This window comes from Schistocerca piceifrons, chromosome 7 (genome assembly GCF_021461385.2).
Source record: "Schistocerca piceifrons isolate TAMUIC-IGC-003096 chromosome 7, iqSchPice1.1, whole genome shotgun sequence".
Lineage (NCBI taxonomy): Eukaryota > Metazoa > Arthropoda > Insecta > Orthoptera > Acrididae > Schistocerca > Schistocerca piceifrons.
Genome location: NC_060144.1, coordinates 318,274,437 through 318,295,406, shown reverse-complemented (window position 1 = coordinate 318,295,406; position 20,970 = coordinate 318,274,437). Strand labels below are relative to the sequence as shown.

Here is a 20,970-nt window from a genome sequence, read left to right as displayed (position 1 = left end):
TGGATTAAGATTATAAAGTCCAGTATGTTTCCACAAAGAAAACGTATCTTATTTGTAAACCTAATGACGTGTTCCATATCACAGTAAGTTATTGCGAATGTGAACCACGGAAAGATTTAGGCTGCTGCCATTTCAAGCAGTACTCCTGTTTTAATCCTCACGCACCGATCGTTGATAGTCACTGCACCTGAGACTTTGCCATTTCAAGCCCCTTGCTCTTCCACCTACTGCCTCGGCCCATCAAGGTCTCCTGCAGTAGTTGGACAAATAGCTTCGTTTGATAATTAGATGGGTGTGTAACTTCCAATATCTTAAATCTAACCAAATAATACTCTTATCATAGTATGCCACAGACAAAAGTGTCCGTACTCTCCTTTCACTGATATGTTACAAGTACACCATACATACTACTGCAGCACCACATGTCAGCAAGTGGAATTGAAAATTGGCATGACAAAATTAAGATAAAATGTTTTACCACCAACAAGCAATTATTAAAAGTTTGGATTTATCCGTGTTCCTTTCTATCCCTATCGGAAGAGTTTCTGCACACTGTAATACACCGCATTCTGTCACCTCTGGTTGTAACAAGGAGCAGCTAAGTTCCATATATGGATCACGGCGGTAGCCGACAGTATCGAAAGAAGCGTTGTGAAATGTGGGCAAGTGTGGTCTATGGAAAGCGCTCTGAGAAAACTCACCACATTGACGGCAATTATCAATTCCCAGTTGTCCTCATTACCGATCCCAGCGTTGTTTATGACGATGTCGAGGCCTCCAAACGTTGTTGACGCAGTCTTGAATGCTTCTGTAAACAAGCAAAGGGAATTTAATAAAATGCCAGGTATAAAATCCATTCCACTGAGTGCTTTCATTCCGAATTTTTCTGTATTGAAGGAGAAATACTAGCAGCGTACCAAACATCAAATTGATATCGCACACCTCGTGTCCGCGATATGAAAGACAAAGTAAGATCCTCCAGGATTTGATAAGAGCAGAAATTCCCCAAGATTCATATGTAACGGAACTGTTGCGGCAGTTGTCCACGGCGGACTGTATCAGCAATGCCCAGTTTCAGAAAAAAATCGGAAATCCAGATAAAACGCAGACATAAAGGTAGAGGAAAATTCATTCCAGAGTTATCTCCATACGCAACAAGCCCACTGCCGGAAATTGTACCCTAGCGTGAGAAGTTACGACACGTGGACAGGGCTGAACAATCGGGGTAAGCAAGAGGGTTATTGTGGAGATGGACGCTTGATGTCGTCGGATGAGTTATCTCCATGGGACTTCTGTAATAAATTAATTTGATGTGCCAAAACAAAGATCCGTTTGTGTCATGTATAACTATTTATTTAAAATCCTTGGTGTATTTTTGTTATTCACTTTAAAAATAACTGAGGCACGTAAACTATTCCTGAATGCAAATAGTATTCGAATGCCCTTAAGTGTTTATTTTATAGTAGCCCGATAGAGATCCTATTACTAATGATATGTACCGAATTTATCTCTTTCAGTTTCAATTACGTTCGGATATGATTGGTTAGGTGACGTATCAATTTGCGCGCCATAGCGCAAATTGATTTGCGTTCTTTACAAGTCGAATCTAGCAGTCGAAATTTCTTGTCATGAAGTCAGATTAATATTTTTTGTTTAATGAAAAACATTTTGGATGCATTATATTTCATATTATCATAGTCTGTCGTCATCAATCCTTATCAACGACTCTGAACTGATCACTACGAAATCACAATTTATTTTGGCCAACAGTAGGTGTGTATTTAATCAAAATTGAATTTTTTATGATAGATCATTGTTTGTCACGCTTCTGTTGTGGTTGCTTGGATGTATTCCGACTCCAAACAATTCCTTCTCGGAGGAATCAAGTACGATGGACGTTTCGAAAGTAAGTTGCGTCATTGCTCTTGAAAGAGAAAATGGTCCGCCAAGTGACACAAACAAACGGCATTCAAACCCACGTCAGCTGCTGGTTCAACGACGAAAGCCGCCTCAGCGAAGGAGGATTAGGCATGCACAGAGCGCAGAAGAAGGGAGAGTAGGAGCATACTGGTGTGTCCGACGTTATTCGAGTGCACATCACGATGGTTGCCCCCCTCACCAAAGATAGGTCCACCATTCGACGAGAGAGACAAAGGCTCTTGAGTGAAGGTTTTGTGCTCTTGGGCAACAACGCAAAACCACACACGGCAATGCTCATAAAGGATCAGCTTCGTCTCCTCGGATAGCAAAGACTGGATCAGGTGGACTACAGCCGCGATTTTGGCCCATCGGACTTTGTTCCGTGCACTGAAAACCCCACTTCCAAACCAATGCTGAGGTGGAGCAGGCTGTGCGATAATTCCTTGCGTCATTGGTGACATAGTTTTACCAGAGTGGTTCTCCAAACTGACTGCACGCTACTACAAATGTGTCAATGTCGGTGGCGACTATGTCGAAAAATAGTGCAAGGTGTATTGTTCGTAATGCCATGATGTGTTTGTTTTTGGCAGAAAAATTCCCATGTGAAAAACAATACCGAAATATACTTTTGGAACGTCCCGCGTACGTTCACTTCTATTCAATTACGTTTCTTCCTTTCTTTTGAATGTATGAACAAGCTAATGCGACACGACGCACTCGAAGTAACGTCTACGTTGTGTGTGACTAGTTATTCCGCATTATTATTGTTTTATAGTAAACAGTGAAATCTAATAACATCTTGACTTTTCCCATTCTTATCGTCAAGTGCGTCATGGAATTAATAGTATTAGTTTAATTTACAACGCTTACGTTCATTATTTGTTATAGGAAAGCAGTACGTTAATACTTTCTTTTCCTGACTAAATGGCTATCGACAAAGGCTAGTTATCATGTAAATTGAAGTGGAGGGGGGAGGAAGGAAAGAAAAGGGAAGGAACTATTGATGTCATCTGCATCAGGATTTTATGCAGAGTCAGTGACGACGAGTGAAAATGTGTGCTGACCGGGATTCGAGCCCGGCACTTGGGTCAACCACCGCACTACCTTCACACAGCGTTTATCGCAATTGCGCTGACTACCTCGGCACATGTCTCGGCCGACCCACATTTACATCTAGCGCCACCCATCTGCTCTCCAGTGTGTGGTACTTGTAGCGTACAGATCACAGTGCACCAAATTTTATTAGACTGTGTTTTAATTTCAGATCAGAGGGCAGCGGCAGATTTGCCGACAAATCTGCCCTCTATTTGAAGCAGCGTTCAAACGAACGTGGTGAGAGTTTTAAGATTCTGTGACATGTCTAATTTGTTTGCTAAAATTTTTAGGCGATTCTTAACGTGTTAACCGAGTGACTGGACCACCCAACTTTTTTTTTTATTTTTTTTTTTATTTTATTTTTTTTTTTTTTTTTTTTTTTTTTTTTTTTTTGTAAGTGGTCACCGAGTCACATTTCCCTGTGCCTTTCTTTTAGCTCTTCTGTAGTTTCACATGTGTTTTAATCCTGTGTATGGCACCTTTGACACTAATTTCTCCGTTATCTTAAGGCGTGTGAGGCACGGCGATTGTCTGAGTCAACGCGAGTGAGGTCGGAGTGGTGAGAGTCATTTGATAGGTTTCCTCTTCACTGTGTCACAAAACCTTTAGTCATTTTCTCCACTTTCGCTTCTTGTAAGATGTGCAAGGGCGCTGATAACCTCAGTGTTAAGCGCCAGTAAGCTTCAAACAAACAGTCGAACGTCACTGTGCATCCGCACTGAAGGTGGTGGATTCATTGCCATCGAGGCGAATCAGTTACATGAACGTGTGGTGTCTGTTCTTTCGGACATGTCTAAAAGAACAGACACCACGCACTTATTGGAAGGGTAAGTAAATAAATTTAAAAAATAAATCTGCGTCTCTCTAAGCTGTATTTATTTTTCTACTTTTTTTTATAAAAAAAACGTTAAAATACAATTGATCCAGCTTGCGTCTATCAAGGAACAGCCTCAGATTTTTCGGAACAGCTGCTCTATGTTACGTAGAAAATCCTATTGAAATGTATTCATCAAATAAAGAGAGGGTAGTGAAATTCCACGCATTCAGAATGACAGGTGTTATTCACTGCATTGTAACAATTACATCACGTAAGAAAAAATTGAATCACTGAGAATAAATGGTTGGATGTTAATATAGCTTTGTACACCTACACTCCATCGGCGAATATGTAAATGATTAGAGCTGAATTCTCTGTGACAAATAGAATGACCACCAGAGTGGGTTAGTGTCGTTCGTGTTTATTGGTATTCGACTGGAAAGTTGCACAGGTCAAACCAATATTCAAGAAAGGTTGTAGGAGTAATCCGCTAAATTACAGGCCCATATCATTAACGTCCATATGCAGCAGGATTTTGGAACATATATTGTGTTTGAACATTATGAATTACCTCAAAGAAAACGATCTATTGACACACAGTCGACATGGATTTAGAAAATATCGTTCTTGTGAAACACAACTAGCTCTTTACTCGCATGAAGTGTTGAGTGTTATTGAAAAGGGATTTCAGATTGATTCCGTATTTATAGGTTTCCGGGAGGCTTTTGACAGTGCACCACACAAGCGGTTTATGGAATATCGTGTCAGTTATGTGACTGGATCTTTGATTTTCTGTCAGAGAGGTCATAGTTCCTAGTAATTGACGGAAAGTCATTGAGTATAACAGAAGTGATTTCTTGCGTTCCCCAAGGTAGTGTTAAATGCCCTTTGGTGTTTGTTATCTATATAAACGATTTGGCAGACAATCTGAGCAGCCGTCTTCGGTTGTTTGCAGATGACGTTATCGTTAATCGACTATCGACTAATAAAGTCATCAGACTATGAAAAAAATTGCAAAAAGATTTAGAAAAGATATCTGTATGGTGCGAAAATTGGCAATTGACCCTAAATAGCGAAAACTGTGAGGTCATCAACATGAGTGCTAAAAGGGACCCGTTAAAGTTCGGTAACACGATAAATAAGTCAAATACAAAGTCTGTAAATTCAACAAAATATCTAGGAATTACAACTATGAACAACTTTAATTGGAAGAAACACATAGAAAATGTTGCAGGGAAGGCTAACCGAAGACTGCGTTTTATTGGTAGGACACTTAGAAAATGTAACAGATCTACTAAGGAGACTGCCTACACTACGCTTGTCTGTCCTCTTTTAGATAGTGCTGCGTGGTGTGAGATCCTTACCAGGTAGGATTGACGCAGTACATCGAAAAAGTTCAAAGAATGGCAGCACGTTTCGCATTATCACGAAATAGTGGAGAGAGTGCCACTGAAGTGATGCAGGATTTGAGGTGGGAATCATTAAAACAATGGTGTATTTTGTTGCGCGGAATGTTCTCACGAAATTCCAATCACCAACTTTCTGCTCCAAATGCGAAAATGTTTTGTTGACACCGACCTACATAGAGAGAAACGATCAGCATGATAAAATAAGGGAAATAAGAGCTCGTACGGAAATATATAGGCGCTCGTCCTTTCCGCGCGGTATAGTAGATTGGAATAATGAAGAATTGTGAAGGTGGTTCGATGAACCCTCTGCCAGGCACTTAAATAGTTTCCATATATATATATATATAGAGCAGGCCTTGTAGAGTACATAAGGAGAGCGAACAACGTCAGATGTTGAGTAATGATTGTGAATGACACGAAGTTGCCGCAAACTCTTGTGGGACTGCGTTATCAGCATCTGAAAGAGTGTGAAAGGGGAGTCATTGTGGCTCCCTATTTGACTGCTGGTCGAATCGTGTAGTATCCAGAGCTTTGGGGCTTTCGTATGCTACAGTGGCCCGATATTGGGCTGCATGGGAACGCTCGCCTGTCGTCTAGGTTCGCATCGACCAGATCTGACAACCACTGGGGGAGATCGCCGTATCGTGCGCCAAGTTCATCTTAACCCCGTTAACATCTGCACCTGCCATCCCAAAGTAAGTGATGGACTCCCTGAAATATCCTGTGTCACCTTGCACCAATTTTCGGAGACTAACAACAACCAGTCTAGGGAACTGCTGCTCCCGGTGTAGGCTGCCATTGATACCACAACACAGACGGCTGTTTTTCGAGCGCCGCCGTGGCCGGGAAGCATGGACTGCTAATGAAGGGTGTCATATTGTGTTCAGCGGCGAATCACTGTTCTGAACAACACTGGTTGACATCAACGTAGATAGTAGTTCTCCCTTGTTCTTTTTCATGCCACCGTTTACAGAGAGTTGACAACATACTTTTGCCTTCATTTGGTAAGTTTGTGCCGATTCATTAGGAACTAATCATCTAGATGCCAAATGCGTATTGTGTTCAGCGATGAATCAAGGTTCCGCACAACCGCAGGTAACATCAACGTAGATAACACAGTAATTATCCCTTATTCCTTTTCATACCGCTTTTTGTGGAGTGGTGACAATAGATCTTTAGTCTTCATTTGGAAAGTTTGCACCGATTCATTAGGACTTAATCATCTAGTGGTAGAGTGCGTGTGTGGAAAGCCAGAGGGCGTTGGATTGCGTACCAGTCGAACCACGAAAATTTTTCACTCTGTCTTTCACCTAGCCATGGTCTGCCCCCAGTAGCTCAGTGGTCAGTGTGACAGACTGTCAATCATAAGGGCCCAGGTTCTAGTCCCGGCTGGGTCGGAGATTTTTTCCGCTCATGGACTGGGTGTTGTGTTGTCCTAATCATCATCATCTCATCCCCATCGACGTGCAAGTCGCCGAAGTGGCGTCAAATCGAAATACTTGCACTTGGCGAACGGTCTACCCGACGGGAGGCCCTAGTCACATGACATTTCTTATTACCTAGCCGTGGAGGGAAAACGGGCCAGGGATCACACGTTGTTAGACTGTAGGTCCCATTTCGGCGGTTGGATTACTGGGGTTATATTAGAGACACTCAACTCGCTGAAGTGGCTTCCAACTGAAAGACTCCCACTGTGTCATTCAGCCACACGAAATTATTATTATTATTATTATTATAGTTCATTAGTGCTCCAGTCGCTGCTACTCACCCTTGAACTGGTCAGCTTTGGTGACATCAGCGCAGATAAAGATGGCGCGCTTCGCACCAAACTCTGACTCCACCTGCGCTGTGGCCGCCTTGCCTGCTGCTTCCGCCATGTCCAAGATGGCGACGCCCTGTTTCACAAAAGACGTTTAAATATCCAGCGAGTAAAGAAACTCAGTGTACTACAGAATTAATCACATTCGTCGTATTACAACCCTCGAAAAACTGAAACTCCCAAAGGGGTGGATCTTCTAATGCTCTTGATATAGGTGACATTAATTTCCAAAGTCTCCTTCCACAACAGTTTAAGCATGAAAATGTGTAGATTTACTGGTTTTAAACAACAGTGTACAGAGCTCAATATACTAAATATATACGTTTTGTAAGTTACTAGCTGACAAACCCATCGTTGCCTGGATGTTCATTTTGCCGATTTTCTGTTAAGAACAGAAACAAAAATGAATTATATCTGTAGTGTAATATCGAAAAACTTTCATTTCCATGTAATCTTCAAAACACCTTCAAAATTATGAAACGGTCATACAAAGAAATATGCATGAATTACGAATGTATTATTACATCTGCTTAGTGCGTCTACAACGCGATTTTGTAAACGTCTCTACGGCAGCACTTATTCATAATTCTATACACGGCTACTGTTTTCGGCTACAGGGATTAGTATTTCGCAACTGTAAGCTGTCAAAAGCACTACCAGGTGTCAGGGATTTCTTTAAGTCGACTCGACTGCAGAAGTGTCTTAGTAGTATGAATGTATCAAAATTTCATGCATGATAGACATTTTTTCACCCATCTCAGTGTTTATGAACTCATACTCTTGAACTGTGAATCGTACAATGATGTATTTGTGTAGGTACATTCGGTGGCATATGTGGATAGTGTCTGCGATATATGTTGTGAATAGAGTTAGTGGCAAAGAAGTAATAAATTTAAACGGCATGGACAAAACGACAGTTTTTGACAAATCTCAGTGTTTATGATGTCATATCTTATGAACTACGATAAGTAGGTAGTTTTTACCCCAACAAAGATTGTTGCTTAGCAGTAAGTGATACGTGTACCAAACTTGGTAGAACTCGGTCCAGTGGTTTCGGAAGAGATATGGATCAGACATACTTACGTACATACACGACACATATACACGTACACACACACACACACACACACACACACACACATATATATATATATATATATATATATATATATGTATATATGTATATATGTATATATATATATATATATATATATATATATATATATATATATATATGAATCTTGAATACAGTGTGCTAGAACAGGCCAGGCTATCATGAGTTGTGTTCAGTAGGTTTGACATTCAAATCTATACTCGCTTGCCAAATTCGTCAACAGCACTCTTACAATGGGTCCAGTCACTAATCACATACTCATTAATTGTAGGCAGCAATCTGAGGTTAAAAGTTTCGTTCCAACGAAGTAGTGATCAGTTCCGTGCTGGTTGCGTTATGCTGTCCCATTTCCCCACACTCATTAGATTTCGCATTTGCTAATCACGTATTTAGTCTACGAGGTATCTGACAAGTGCGAACTTGTTGCTCCGGTGTATTTAGACCCGTTCCAGAGATGCTGTTAACTATACAGGAGATAAGATGCCAACTGTTGGTGATCGTACATACTGGCGGCTGCGACAAATTGATATCTGGATCAATGTCTTTGTGGGATATAAGGAAACGAATTAGCAAAATTGCGTAGTTACGGTCCGTGACGTTTGGACAATCGTGTTCAGCGGATCCATATACAGGGTTTAACGAGTTTAAGTGCAGATATTTGTATGTATGGCACGTTAATATGCACACACATCAGTGTGTTGGTTGTTTTTCTCTACTCCAACAGTTTCTTGACAAACACATCACAAACTTTAGGACCTGATGTTTTCTGCATGGTCCTACTGCACCACTAAGTACACTATGCCTATCGGTATAGACTAATGGTCTCGTGACCCCGCCTTCACATTTCAACAACTGCTCTTCTGCCCAGTAGAAAATAAACATTGATGGGTTGCTCTCGCAATTTGTACTTGGATGTAGCAACCAGCCTAAAAATATTACGACTTGCAATAGCTATAATTATTAGTCTGCAGATGACGTAAATACTTATGTAATGCTGTTCAGTACACCGTCCTTAACCACCAATAGAAATATTTGCACTTATACCCATCACACCTTGTATTTTTAGTGTGGTCTTAAACCACTACTTTGTGGGTCAGTCAGTTTCTGGAACTTTTACTGTATTTTCCTCGTGCCAGACACTTTGGTATGCTGGAGAAACGTTGTCTTGGAAGACAAGTTGCTATCTCAGTTAAGATGATGGCCAAATAGCAGGACTTGGTTGTCCAGGAGCACAAATAAAACAATCCCAGGGTATCACAGGTTTCCTCTAACTTGTACCACTCCTTGCACACAGACAAACTGAAATATTCTCTTATCGCCACTTTTCATTCACATAAAGGCATAAAAGTGATTCGTCTAAGTAGGCTACTTGTCATCTTACAATGAGGAAGTACCTCTTGCCAGGAAATCTGCTCCAGATGTCCATTTTATCCAAGGTGTTCACTTGTAAACAGGAAGGTACAACAATGTCTCCTTCTAGACAGATGACTTATAGCAACGAACTGGAATAATAGTGAACATTCTGATTCGTCATAATCGCGTTCTGTGGATAAGCAGTAATAAACCGGCTGTTCAAACGCTCCATTGTGATTTACTTTATCCAATACACTACTTTCTTCAGACACCTAGCTTCCACATCAATGAATAATTATACTACTTCCTTACATGCTTAACAAAGATAGGTCACCAGTTTAATTACTTACCTTACAGATTCAGGAATTGTCCCTGGTGACCCACCCCTGTCATGCATTTATTGTAAAAGTTTAGTTTCTAACCTTACAAGATCTGATGATGGAAGATAACCCGCTGAAAAATGTGCGGTGAGTAAATTCAGAGTCGCAGAGGTCGAACAACCACGCTCGTCATTACTTCATGTTTACAAGATGGCTACTTTTATCAGTACTCTGTGGAGACTGATTAAGAAATGTAGCAAAAAACAGTGCAATGTTTTGTTAAAAGATTGATCTAAAAGCTAAAATAAAATAGATTAGAGAAAAATTTGACGTGCTTTTGAATGACGCTACAAATTATGGATAACAATTCTAACACAGAAGCAAATATATGGTTGACTTTCATTTGCAAATATTTAAAATCATACACAAGGAACTGTAACAACTGGAACGCTCATACGTTTGTTACGTAGAAAGAGCACTAAGTGGACGGATTGCAGGTGCTCTCTGATTTACGATTCCAATTTCAATCTATTCATTATGTTCATTTTATTGTAGTGGAAAATTAGCCAGCAAAAATAATGATGTCGGCAGCAATGGTAAGGGAGACATTACTTCTTGTACCACACACATTCTCTTTCCAGATATTCAAAGGATTCTGTATTGAAAAGTTTTTGAGACTGAAAAATTCTTGAAACTTATTTCAACCTTCTGGCATAGGTTATAGAAATGTATCAAAGCCACACAACAGCAGACTTCATGACCCACAGAATCCATCATACCAATGTCCTCTAGTATGTTTAAAAATTCTTCGATTCTAAGGTAAATCTAAATTTTTTAACTTGTCAATCGGCACCCCGTGTGCTGTACACGATTTTGCGCATCATTCAAAGGTGCGTCAAACGTTTCTCTAATCTATTTTATTTCTTAGTTTTGGAGGACTAAATTTCGCAAAACTTTGAACTTGTTCTTTTTAATTTCTCTAATTTTTAAATTTTGTTCAGAGAACATGGAATCTCATTGACTAGAGTATAATTGTCTTCACTGACGAGAGCTGATTCGAACTGAGCCCCTATGACCAGTGAAGACAGGTCTGGAGATGACCCGAACAGCGGTGGGATACCAACCCGACTGTCGCCCGCCATACAGCCCGACAGCCAGGAGTGACGGTCTGGGGTGCCATTTAGTTTCAAATCAGGACCGCTTTGGATGTCATCCACAGCGACCACACAGCACAGCCGTACGTCGACGATATTCTACGCGCCATTTTGTAGCCCTTCATGGCCTACATTTCAACAAGGCTATGCCCGGACGCACAAGCAAGAGTTTCTACCTCGTGCCGTCATGCTTGCCAAACCCTACCTCGGTCAGCAATATCGGCGGATCTCTCCCCCCCCCCCCTCCCCCTTCCCCAATTGAGAAGGTTTGTAATATAATCGGGCAGGACTCTTCCATCAGCTCCAGATTTTGAAGAACTAACGAGCCAGTTGGACAGAATTTGGCACTATATCCTTCACGACGACATCCAACATGTCCGTCAACCAATTCCAAGCCAGATAACTACTTGCAGAAGTCTCAATTTGTGAAGCTCTTTCACTTGAATGAATCATCCAATTTTAATGAAGCTGTAATCACCTTTTTGTCTGTACACTCACATTACTTCTAACGATTTCCGTCCCGTTCGGACAATTTCTTCGTGGTGCGTGTTTCTTTTTCTTAGAGAGTACTTAAATATCGATTCGTACTTTACTATTATTAAAACTATATAGATCAAGGAAAAGCAAATTTGGTGGCATTTAAGAATTCAATGATTAACTTATTATTTTAAAGACACTAGAAGGTATCTGTCTGGTCGATTTCACTACACCAATTACAGTCAAATCATTAAATCTTTTCTAAAGTGAATTTTCATCCTGCAGCATTGCGTGCATTGACTTGAAACTCCCTGACAGATGACAACTGCGTGCCAGACAGGGATTCTAACAGGAGACGATTATCTTGCATGTTCAGGTGCCCTAGAAACTGAATTACCCAAGTACAGCTTACGACTCGCCTTCACAGCTTTACTTCCGCTAGTACTCCGTCTTCTCTCTTCCAAATTTATATCCTTTCTTCCAGGAAGAGAAGCTGTGAGGACGGGTCTTAAGTCTTTTTAGCACAGATCAGTTGGTGGAGTACTTGCCAATGAAAGACAAAGATAACGAGTTTGAGTCCCAGTCTTGCACTGCAAGTCGATCTAGGCTAGGTAGTGTAAATGTGTGTTAATTGGACCTGTTATCTGATATAAATGATTTAAACATCCTATAAAATAATGAATTAAGAATTAAATGACTACTAAATGAAACAAGAATCACCATTAATTAAATTTTTTACGTCGAAGTGACTCATAAAACATCTGACAAGCAAAAGCAGTCTAAAGTAAAGCCTTGGCACATTTGAATAAATAATTGTGTGTCAAAATGAAACAATCACACTTGCAAAGTTGTATCTTGATAATCGTGATGGTACTATAAAGGACAGATAGCACTAGAGAAGGGAATGCGTTGCATATGTGGCCGGAGTTTAGAGCATATTGGTCATACGAATCTGAAAACAGGTCTTTAGAGCGACGCAAGAAGTTATTGAAAATCTATAAAACGACATTGCTGGCCTTGTGGATCATAACACTGCCGCATCTCGATCTCACCACAGCAACCTGTCGGTGGAGGCTGAAGTGGCTGTAGAATCAGTCATTGACGGGACACCAACGACTGACAGCTGCGGCTAAGTTCATCTCAGCCCAAAATCTTCCAAAGTCCCTAAGCTCACCTGCCTGGAGACGGACCCTTCCGGTGATAAAGGCAAGAGGGGGAAATGTCTGAAGGTCAAGGCTGCCGGAGATGAAATGATTTTGTAACGACTACTTACTGAACGGAAGACTTGTATGTCCTTGTTTTGCTTTCTTTACTTTTATCGGATTGCCTGGGCCAAGCGCCAACCGTTGAAAAGAATGCTTAAAACATGCTGGTCCCGTTCCCTGATTTTTGATCTGGACAGTTAACCAGTAATGTGCTTCCTATCATTTAATACTGGAAAAAGCCATCTCGCTCTCTGTCTATCTCTGTATGTAGCCAGTGAAGTGGGACCTTAACAGCACAGTCGAGTTTCTCTCTGCAATTTCCAGTTTATTTACATTAGCCAATTCTTACATTGCGTAATCATTTAGTTTTCGTGGACCCAACCTTCAGCGGCATTCCACTTACAAAGAGGTCCCAAATGTGGGCACTCCCTCCATTTTCTATACGCTCTCTGTGCCATCTGAAGATTTGCAAAGAAATACAGCTTTCAATGTTTTGTTCCCAGTCCTTGCCAAGAACAGCATTTTTCCTCTGTCCACCTTTGAGTCGTAAGATCAGTCGCTGCCTTAGGCCTTACGCTGTGGAAGATCGTATCTACCCGCCTGGCGGGCACTGACCACCAGATGCGGCATCTCAAAGGGAAGTCTTGTCAGCTGAGTGGCACTGACCTTCACCTCTGTCAGTGCATCCTTCTGAGAATTCCTCAGCCCGTGGTCCCCTTTCTGGCTACGCGACCTTGCTGCTCACCCAAGCGCTGGCAGCTCATCCCAGTGAGCTTGCAGAGTGGCTTCGAACTTATATAAACCATGCAGTTCTGAATAAAAATGTATATTACGTTAATTAACTGCTAACCATCGTCCGCAGCTCGTGGTCGTGCGGTAGCGTTCTCGACTCCCACGCCCGGGTTCCCGGGTTTGATTCTCGCCGTGGTCAGGGATTTTTCTGCCTCGTGATGACTGGGTGTTGTGTGATGTCCTTAGGTTAGTTAGATTTAAGCAGTTCTAACAAGGGAACCTCCGCATCGCATATTTTGCTTATTTTTTTCATAGTTCCACACAACTTCTTCCTGTTTTCTCGATTGATCTGTGTTCAGTTTTTCATGGCCTATCTACTGTGCCAACTTATAACTAAATCTGAGGGGGGTGCGATGGGAAGGTTCCCTTGTAAGTTCTAGGGGACTGATGACCATAGATGTTCAGTCCCATAGTGCTCAGAGCCATCTGAACCATTTTTTGCTAACCATCACTGGCACTGATATGCATTACTCTTCTCGATGTTGATTAATTATTCCTATATGGTGGGTCATTATGTTCTTATTTTATAAGGAGTATCAAAGAGTTTCCATTAGAGAGTGTTGCTGCAGCGTAAGGGTAACGTAGCACAACTCTAATGCAGGTATACACACTGGCTGCCAACGGTCTCTCAGTAGCCGAACATCTACATCTACATATATACTCCTCTAGCCACCAAGCGGTGTGTGGCAGAGGGCACAATTCGTTCCAAAGTCATATTTCACCCCCTCTGTTCCATTCGCGGGTCGCGCGAGGGAAAAACGACTGTCTGAACGTCTCAGTACGAGCTCTAATTTCCCTTAGCTTTGAATGGTGATCATTGCGCGATTTGAAAGTTGGTGGTAACAATATGTGATCTACATCCTCGGTGAAGATTGGACTTCGGAATTTAGTGAGCAGTCCCTTCCGTTTTGAGCGCCGTCTATCTGCAAGTGTGTCCCACTTCAAACCTTCTATGAGATTTGTAACGCTCTCGCGATGGCTCAGTGTACCAGTCACGAATCTTGCCGCTCTTCTTTGTACCTTCTCAATCTCTTGAATCAGACCCAACTGGTAAGAGTCCCACACAGACGACCATTACTCTAATACTGGACGCACTAACGTATTGTAAGCTATTTCCTTTGTTGAAGGGCTGCATCGATTCAGGATTCTACCAATAAACTTCCATCTAGAGTTCGCCTTACCCGTTACTTGTGTAATCTGATCATTCCATCTGAGATCATTTCGAATAGTCGCACCCAGATACTAGACGGATGTTACCGCTTCCAAAGACTGGGCATTTATTTTGTACTCGTACATTAATGGGGATTTTCGCCCTGTTATACGCAGTAGGTTACACTTACTAATATTGAGAGATAACTGCCAGTCTTTACACCACGCATTTATTTTCTGCAAATCCTCATTCATTTGTTCACAACTTTCATGTGATACTACTTTCCTGTAGACTACAGCATCATCGGTAAATAGTCTAATGCCGCTGTCAATACCATCAACCAGATCGTTTACGTAAACCGTAAAAAGCAGCGCATCTGTTACTCTGCCCTGGGGCACACCTGAAGTTACGCTTGTTTCTGTTGAAGTCACCCCGTTCAGGACGACATACTGCTCCCTGTCTATTAGAAACCCTTTCTATCCAACCGCTTATGTCATCGGATAGACCGTAAGCGCGCACTTTTTGGAGCAAGCGACAGTGCGGAAATGAGTCGAACGCCTTTCTAAAGTCGAGAAATATGGCATCAATCTGGGAGCCGGTATCTAGAGCCTGTTATATATCACGCACAAAGAGGGCCAGCTGTGTCTCGCATGTCCGCTGTTTCCTAAAACTGTGCTGGTTTCTGCAGATGAGCTTCTCAGTGTCTTAAAAGGTCATTATATCTGAACACAAAATATGTTACATGATTCTACAAGAAATCGATGTCAGTGAAATTGGCCAGTAATTATGTGCATCCGATTTTCTATATTTTTTATGGATTGCTATGACATGGGTCTTCTTCCAGTCCCGTGGAACTTTCCGCTGTTCCAATTATCTTTGATAGATGATGGATGAGAATGGTGCTATATTTGTAGCACAGTCAACATATAATCATATGGAGATACCGTCTGGGCCAGATGCCTTCCTGGTGTCTAAGGATCTTAACTGTTTTACAATCCCAGATACGCTAAACACTATGTCAGCCATCCTTGCGTTTGTTCGATAATTGAAAGGGGGGATGCTGCTGCAGTTCTGTACCGTAAACGAGTTTTTGAAAGCTAGATTTAAAATTTCTGCCTTCCGTTTATCATCATCAGTTGCATTACCCGTAGCGTCAGCAAGAAAAGGTATTAAATTATTTGTAGCGTTCATAGATTTTACGTACGACCAAAATCTTTTGGGGTTATTTATAGAATCAGCAGATTAAATATTAGTTTCAAATTTATTAAAAGAATCTCTCATTGTCCTTCTTAGAGCTGCTTTTATTTCGGGTAACATCTGTTTGTCAATGGGGCAGTGAATACGTTTAAAACGACTGTGCAATATTCTCTGCTTTCTCAGCAACTCCCTAATATGTTTGTTGTACCAAAGTGGATCCTTTCCCTCCCCTATGTTTTTGCTAGGCGCATGATGGACAATACCTTCAAATTCCGACCAAAGATGCTCAATATCTTTAGGTCCCGCTGTGAATGCTTGGAGCTGACTATGAAGATATTCATTGATGACACTTTTATTTGCTTTCCCATACAAGAAAACTCTACGCTGTTTCTATTTTTTTTTTTTCAACTTCCACTGACATAGAAGCCACACCGACATTATTGGTCGTTAATACCTTCTTCTAGATCAACTTCCTCAAAAATATCAGGTCTGTTTGTCGCCAAGATATCTAATATGTTCCCATCTCGAGTTGGTTTTCTAACCGATTTCCAGTCAATGATAGGTTCAGTTGGACCAGAGGACCCAATCTATTTCATGTAAACAAAGCCGACACCATCATGGAACAACCACCAGCTTACACAGTCCTTGTTGATAGCTGTGGTCTATGGCTTCGTGGAGTCTGCACCACACTCGAACTCTATCATCATCTCTTACCAACTGAGATCGGGACTCATTCGACCAGACCACAATTTTCCAGTCGTCTAGGGTCCAATCGACATATCATGAGTTCAGGATAGGCGCCGCAGGAAGCAAGGCACATGCTTCGGTCCCCTGCTGCCATAGCCCAAATTTCTCCGCACTGTCCTAATGGATACGTTAGTCGTTCGTCCCGAATCGATTTCTGCGGTTATTTCACGAAATGTTGCTTCTCTATCAGTACTGACATCTCTACGCAAAAGCCGTTGCCCTCGGTCGTTAAATGAAGACCGTCGGCCAATGCGTTATCCGTGGTGAAAGGTAATATCTGAAATTTGGTATTCCCGGCACGCTCTTGACACTGTGGACCTCGGAATATTGAATTCCCTAACGATTTCCGAAATGAAATGTTCCATGCGTCTAGATTCTGCGTTCTAAGTCCGTTTATTCCAGTCCTGCTGCCATAATCAATCCAACACCTTACCTGTGAATGATCTGAGTACAAATAACAGCTCAGCCAAATCAATGCCCTTTTATACTTTGTGTTCGCATAACAAAACCAGCTGTATACGTGCATATCACTATTCCATTACTTTTCTCACCTCGTCACGGGATTAGTGTGGCTTTCGTGTATTTCCAACATCCGAGCAGTAAATGCTTTGTGAAGTACAGTGACGTTATTAGCAAGTGCGTCCAAACAGGACCAACGTGCTATTGGATTTGTTGGCAGCCGAAGGACCAGCACCGGTAGACGTTAATCAGAAAACGAAGAATGTCTGTCGAAAACCACTGATGTGGAATGGTGCACCAAGTTACACGTGAAACACAGCCCTCTCTGTTCCTCCATGAGATCCACAGGACTGCATACAACGACGCGCAGGTTGATACCGTGTTCATTGACTTCGGGAAGACATTTAAAACCGTCCCGCATTCCAGTTTGTGGAAAAAATACGAGCTGACAGGGTATCAGACCAGACTTGTGACTGGACTCAAGACTTGTATTGTATGTTAACCGGGGGCCTAGAAACGACGGAGAGGCTCCGTCCCCGCCGCAGCCACAGTGGTCCACGACCCCACGACGACTACCGCAGTCCACTTCAGCCCTACGCCGCCCCACACCGAACCACTCTTTCAGCGATATTGTCCCGTTTGGGCCCCGGTGAAACCCCCCCCCCCTCTCTCCCCTCAGCCGCGAACGTCTCACACCAGACGAGTGTAGCCCCTATGTTTGCGTGTAAGAGTAATGGTGGCGTACGCGTATGCGTATGTGTACCCCCTGATTCGGAACAAGGGGAACCAGACCGCATTCGCCGAGGCAGATGGAAAACCGCCTAAACACCACCCACAGACTGACCCACTCACCAGACCTCGAGACAAGTCCGTTAGGCGGATTCGTGCCGGAGACAAGGCGCTCCTTCCCAATCCGGAAAGCCGTGCGTTAGACCGAACGGCTAACCGGGCGGGCATGACTCAAGACTTAGTCGCAGACAGAACTTAACGAAATAAAGTACTCAAATGCAAAGCTGATTTCCGTAACACCCCGAGGGAGTGTGATAGGACGATTACTGTTGACAGAGTGCATAAGTAATCTGTTAGAAAGCGTCGGAAAATCTTAAAGACTGTTCGCAAATGATTAAGTTGTTGCAGAATGAACTACAGAGAACTGATGAATGGTGCAGGCTCTGGAAATTGACCCTGATCGTAAATGTATTAAATGTAATACACTGAAGAGCCAAAGAAACTTATACACCTGCGTACAATCGTGTAGGGCCCCCGGGAGCACGCAGAAGTGCCGCAACACGACGTTGCATGGACTCAGCTAGTGTCTGAAGGAGTGCAGGAGGGAATTGACACCCTGAATCTTGCAGGGCTGTCCATAAATCGGTAAGAGTACGACGATTGGAGACTTCTTCTGAACAGTACGCTGCAAGGCATCCCAGATATGCTCAATAATGTTCATGTCTGAGGGGTTTTGTGGCCATCGGAAGTGTTTAAACTCATAAGAGTGTTCCTGGAGCCATTCTGTATTTATTCTGGACGTGTGGGGTGTTGCAATGTCCTGCTGGAATTGCCCAAGTTAGTCGGAATACACAAAGGACTGGAATGGATGCAGGCGATCAGACAGAATGCTTACGTACGTGTCACCTGTGAGAGTCGCATATACACGTATCGGGGATCATATATCACTCCAACTGCACACGCATAACACCATTACAGAGGCTCCACCAGCTTGAACTTCCCCTGCTGACAGGAAGGGTCCATGGATTCATGAGGTTATGGCCATACCCGTACTCTTCCATCCGCTCGACACAATTTGAAACTGTATTCCACTCGGCTTCTGATGTCTCGCTCGCTAATCTTCTGGTGAAGCTGAAGGGCGTCAGCCGTTCCTCCTCTCGTATCATTTTGGTGGTTTGACTCATTGAACCCGGCAGACTATCTTTTCTCTGCCTGCATGTGCCAGTATTTTTCATGCTCATGTTTTCCGTTCTAGGGAGGAAGATCACGCTGGGAACTGAAAGTATGTGTCTTTATTCTCACCATAACCAGAACTGACAGTCTACATCTACATCTACATGGATACTCTGCAAATCACATTTAAGTGCCTGGCACAGGGTTCATCGAACCACCTTCACAATTCTCTATTATTCCAATTTCGTATAGCGCGCGGAAAGAATGAACACCTATATCTTTCCGTACGAGCTCTGATTTTCATGATTTTGTCGTGGTGATCGTTCCTCCCTATGTAGGTCGGTGTCAACAAAATATTTTCGCATTCGGAGGAGAAAGTTGGTGATTAGAATTTCGTGAGAAGATTCCGTCGCAACGAAAAACGCCTTTCTTTTAATGACGTCCAGCCCAAATCCGTATCTTTTCTCTGCACTCTCTCCCCTATTTCGCGATAGTACAAAACGTGCTGCCTTTCTTTGAACTTTTTCGATGTACTCCGCCAGTACTATCTGGTAAGGATCCCACACCGCGCAGCAGTAGTCTAAAAGAGGACGGACAAGCGAAGTGTAGGCAGTCACCGTAGTAGGTCTGTCACATTTTCTAAGCGTTCTGCCAATAAAACGCAGTCTTTGGTTAGCCTTCCCCACAACATTTTCTATGTGTTCCTTCCAATTTAAGTTATTCGTAATTGTAATACCTAGGTATTTAGTTGAAAATTTACGGCTTTTAGATTAGACTGATTTATCGTGTAACCTAAGTTTAACGAGTTCGTTTTAGCATGTAGATGACCTCAGACTTTTCGTTATTTAGGGTCAACTGCCACTTTTCGCACCATTCAGATATCTTTTCTAAATCGTTTTGTAGTTTGTTTTGATCTTCTGATGACTTTATGAGTCGATAAACGACAGCTTCATCTGCAAACAACCGAAGACGGCTGCTCAGATTGTCTCCAAATCGTTTATAGATAAGGAACAGCAAAAGGCCTATAACACTACCTTGGGGAACGCCAGAAATCACTTCTGTTTTACTCGATGACTTTCCGTCAATTACTACGAACTGCGACTTCTCTGACAGGAAATCACAAATCCAGTCACATAACTGAAACCATATTCCATAAGCACGCGATTTCACTACGAGCCGCTTGTGTGGAACCGTGTCGAAAGCCTTCCGGAAATCCAGAAATACGGAATCGATCTGAAATCCCTTGTCAATAGCACTCAACACTTCATGTGAATAAAGATCTAGTTGTGTTTCACTGGAACGATGTTTTCTAAGCCCATGTTGACTATGTGTCAATAGACCGTTTTCTTCGAGGTAGTTCATAATGTTCGAACACAATATATGTTCCAAAATCCTGGTGCATATCGACGTTAACGATATGCGACTGTAATTTAGTGGATTACTCCTACCACCTTTCTTGACTATTGGTGTGACCTGTGCAACTTTCCAGTCTCTGGGTACGGATCTTTCGTCGAGCGAACGGTTGTATATGATAGTTAAGTATGGAGCTAATGCATCAGCATACTCCGAAAGGAACCTAATTGGTATACTGTCTGGAGTAGAAGACTTGGTTTTAATAAGTGATTTAAGTTGCTTCACTACTCCGAGGATATTTACTTCTACATTACTCATGTTGGTTCTCGATTCAAATTCTGGAATATTTACTTCGTCTTCTTTTGTGAAGGCATTTCGGAAGGCTGTGTTTAGTAACTCTGCTTTGGCAGCACTGTCTTCGATAGTATCTCCATTGCTATCGCGCAGAGAAGGCATTGATTGTTTCTTGCCGCTAACATACTTCACATACGACCAGAATCCCTTTGGATTTTCTGCCAGGTTTCGCGACAACGTTTCGTTGTGGAAACTGTTATAAGCATCTCACATTGAAGTCCACACTTAATTTCGAGATGCTGTAAAAGATCGCCAATCTTGGGGATTTTGCGTCTGTTTGAATTTGGCATATTTGTTTGTTGTTTCTGCAACAGTGTTCTAACAGGTTTTGTG

The 20,970-nt window shown here is 42.3% G+C and overlaps 1 protein-coding gene across 1 annotated transcript in view; it reads right to left on the bottom strand.

Annotated features, from left to right (window-relative positions):
* The window catches only part of LOC124805650 (15-hydroxyprostaglandin dehydrogenase [NAD(+)]-like), a 64,324-nt gene that overhangs the window by 38,052 nt on the left and 5,302 nt on the right, over positions 1-20,970 (bottom strand). The window contains exons 2-3 of the mRNA XM_047266216.1: positions 7,010-7,136; positions 702-808 (exon numbers count right to left, since the gene is read on the bottom strand). Coding sequence (XP_047122172.1) covers positions 702-808; positions 7,010-7,136 — 234 coding nt within the window. The remainder of the gene's footprint in view (positions 1-701; positions 809-7,009; positions 7,137-20,970) is intronic.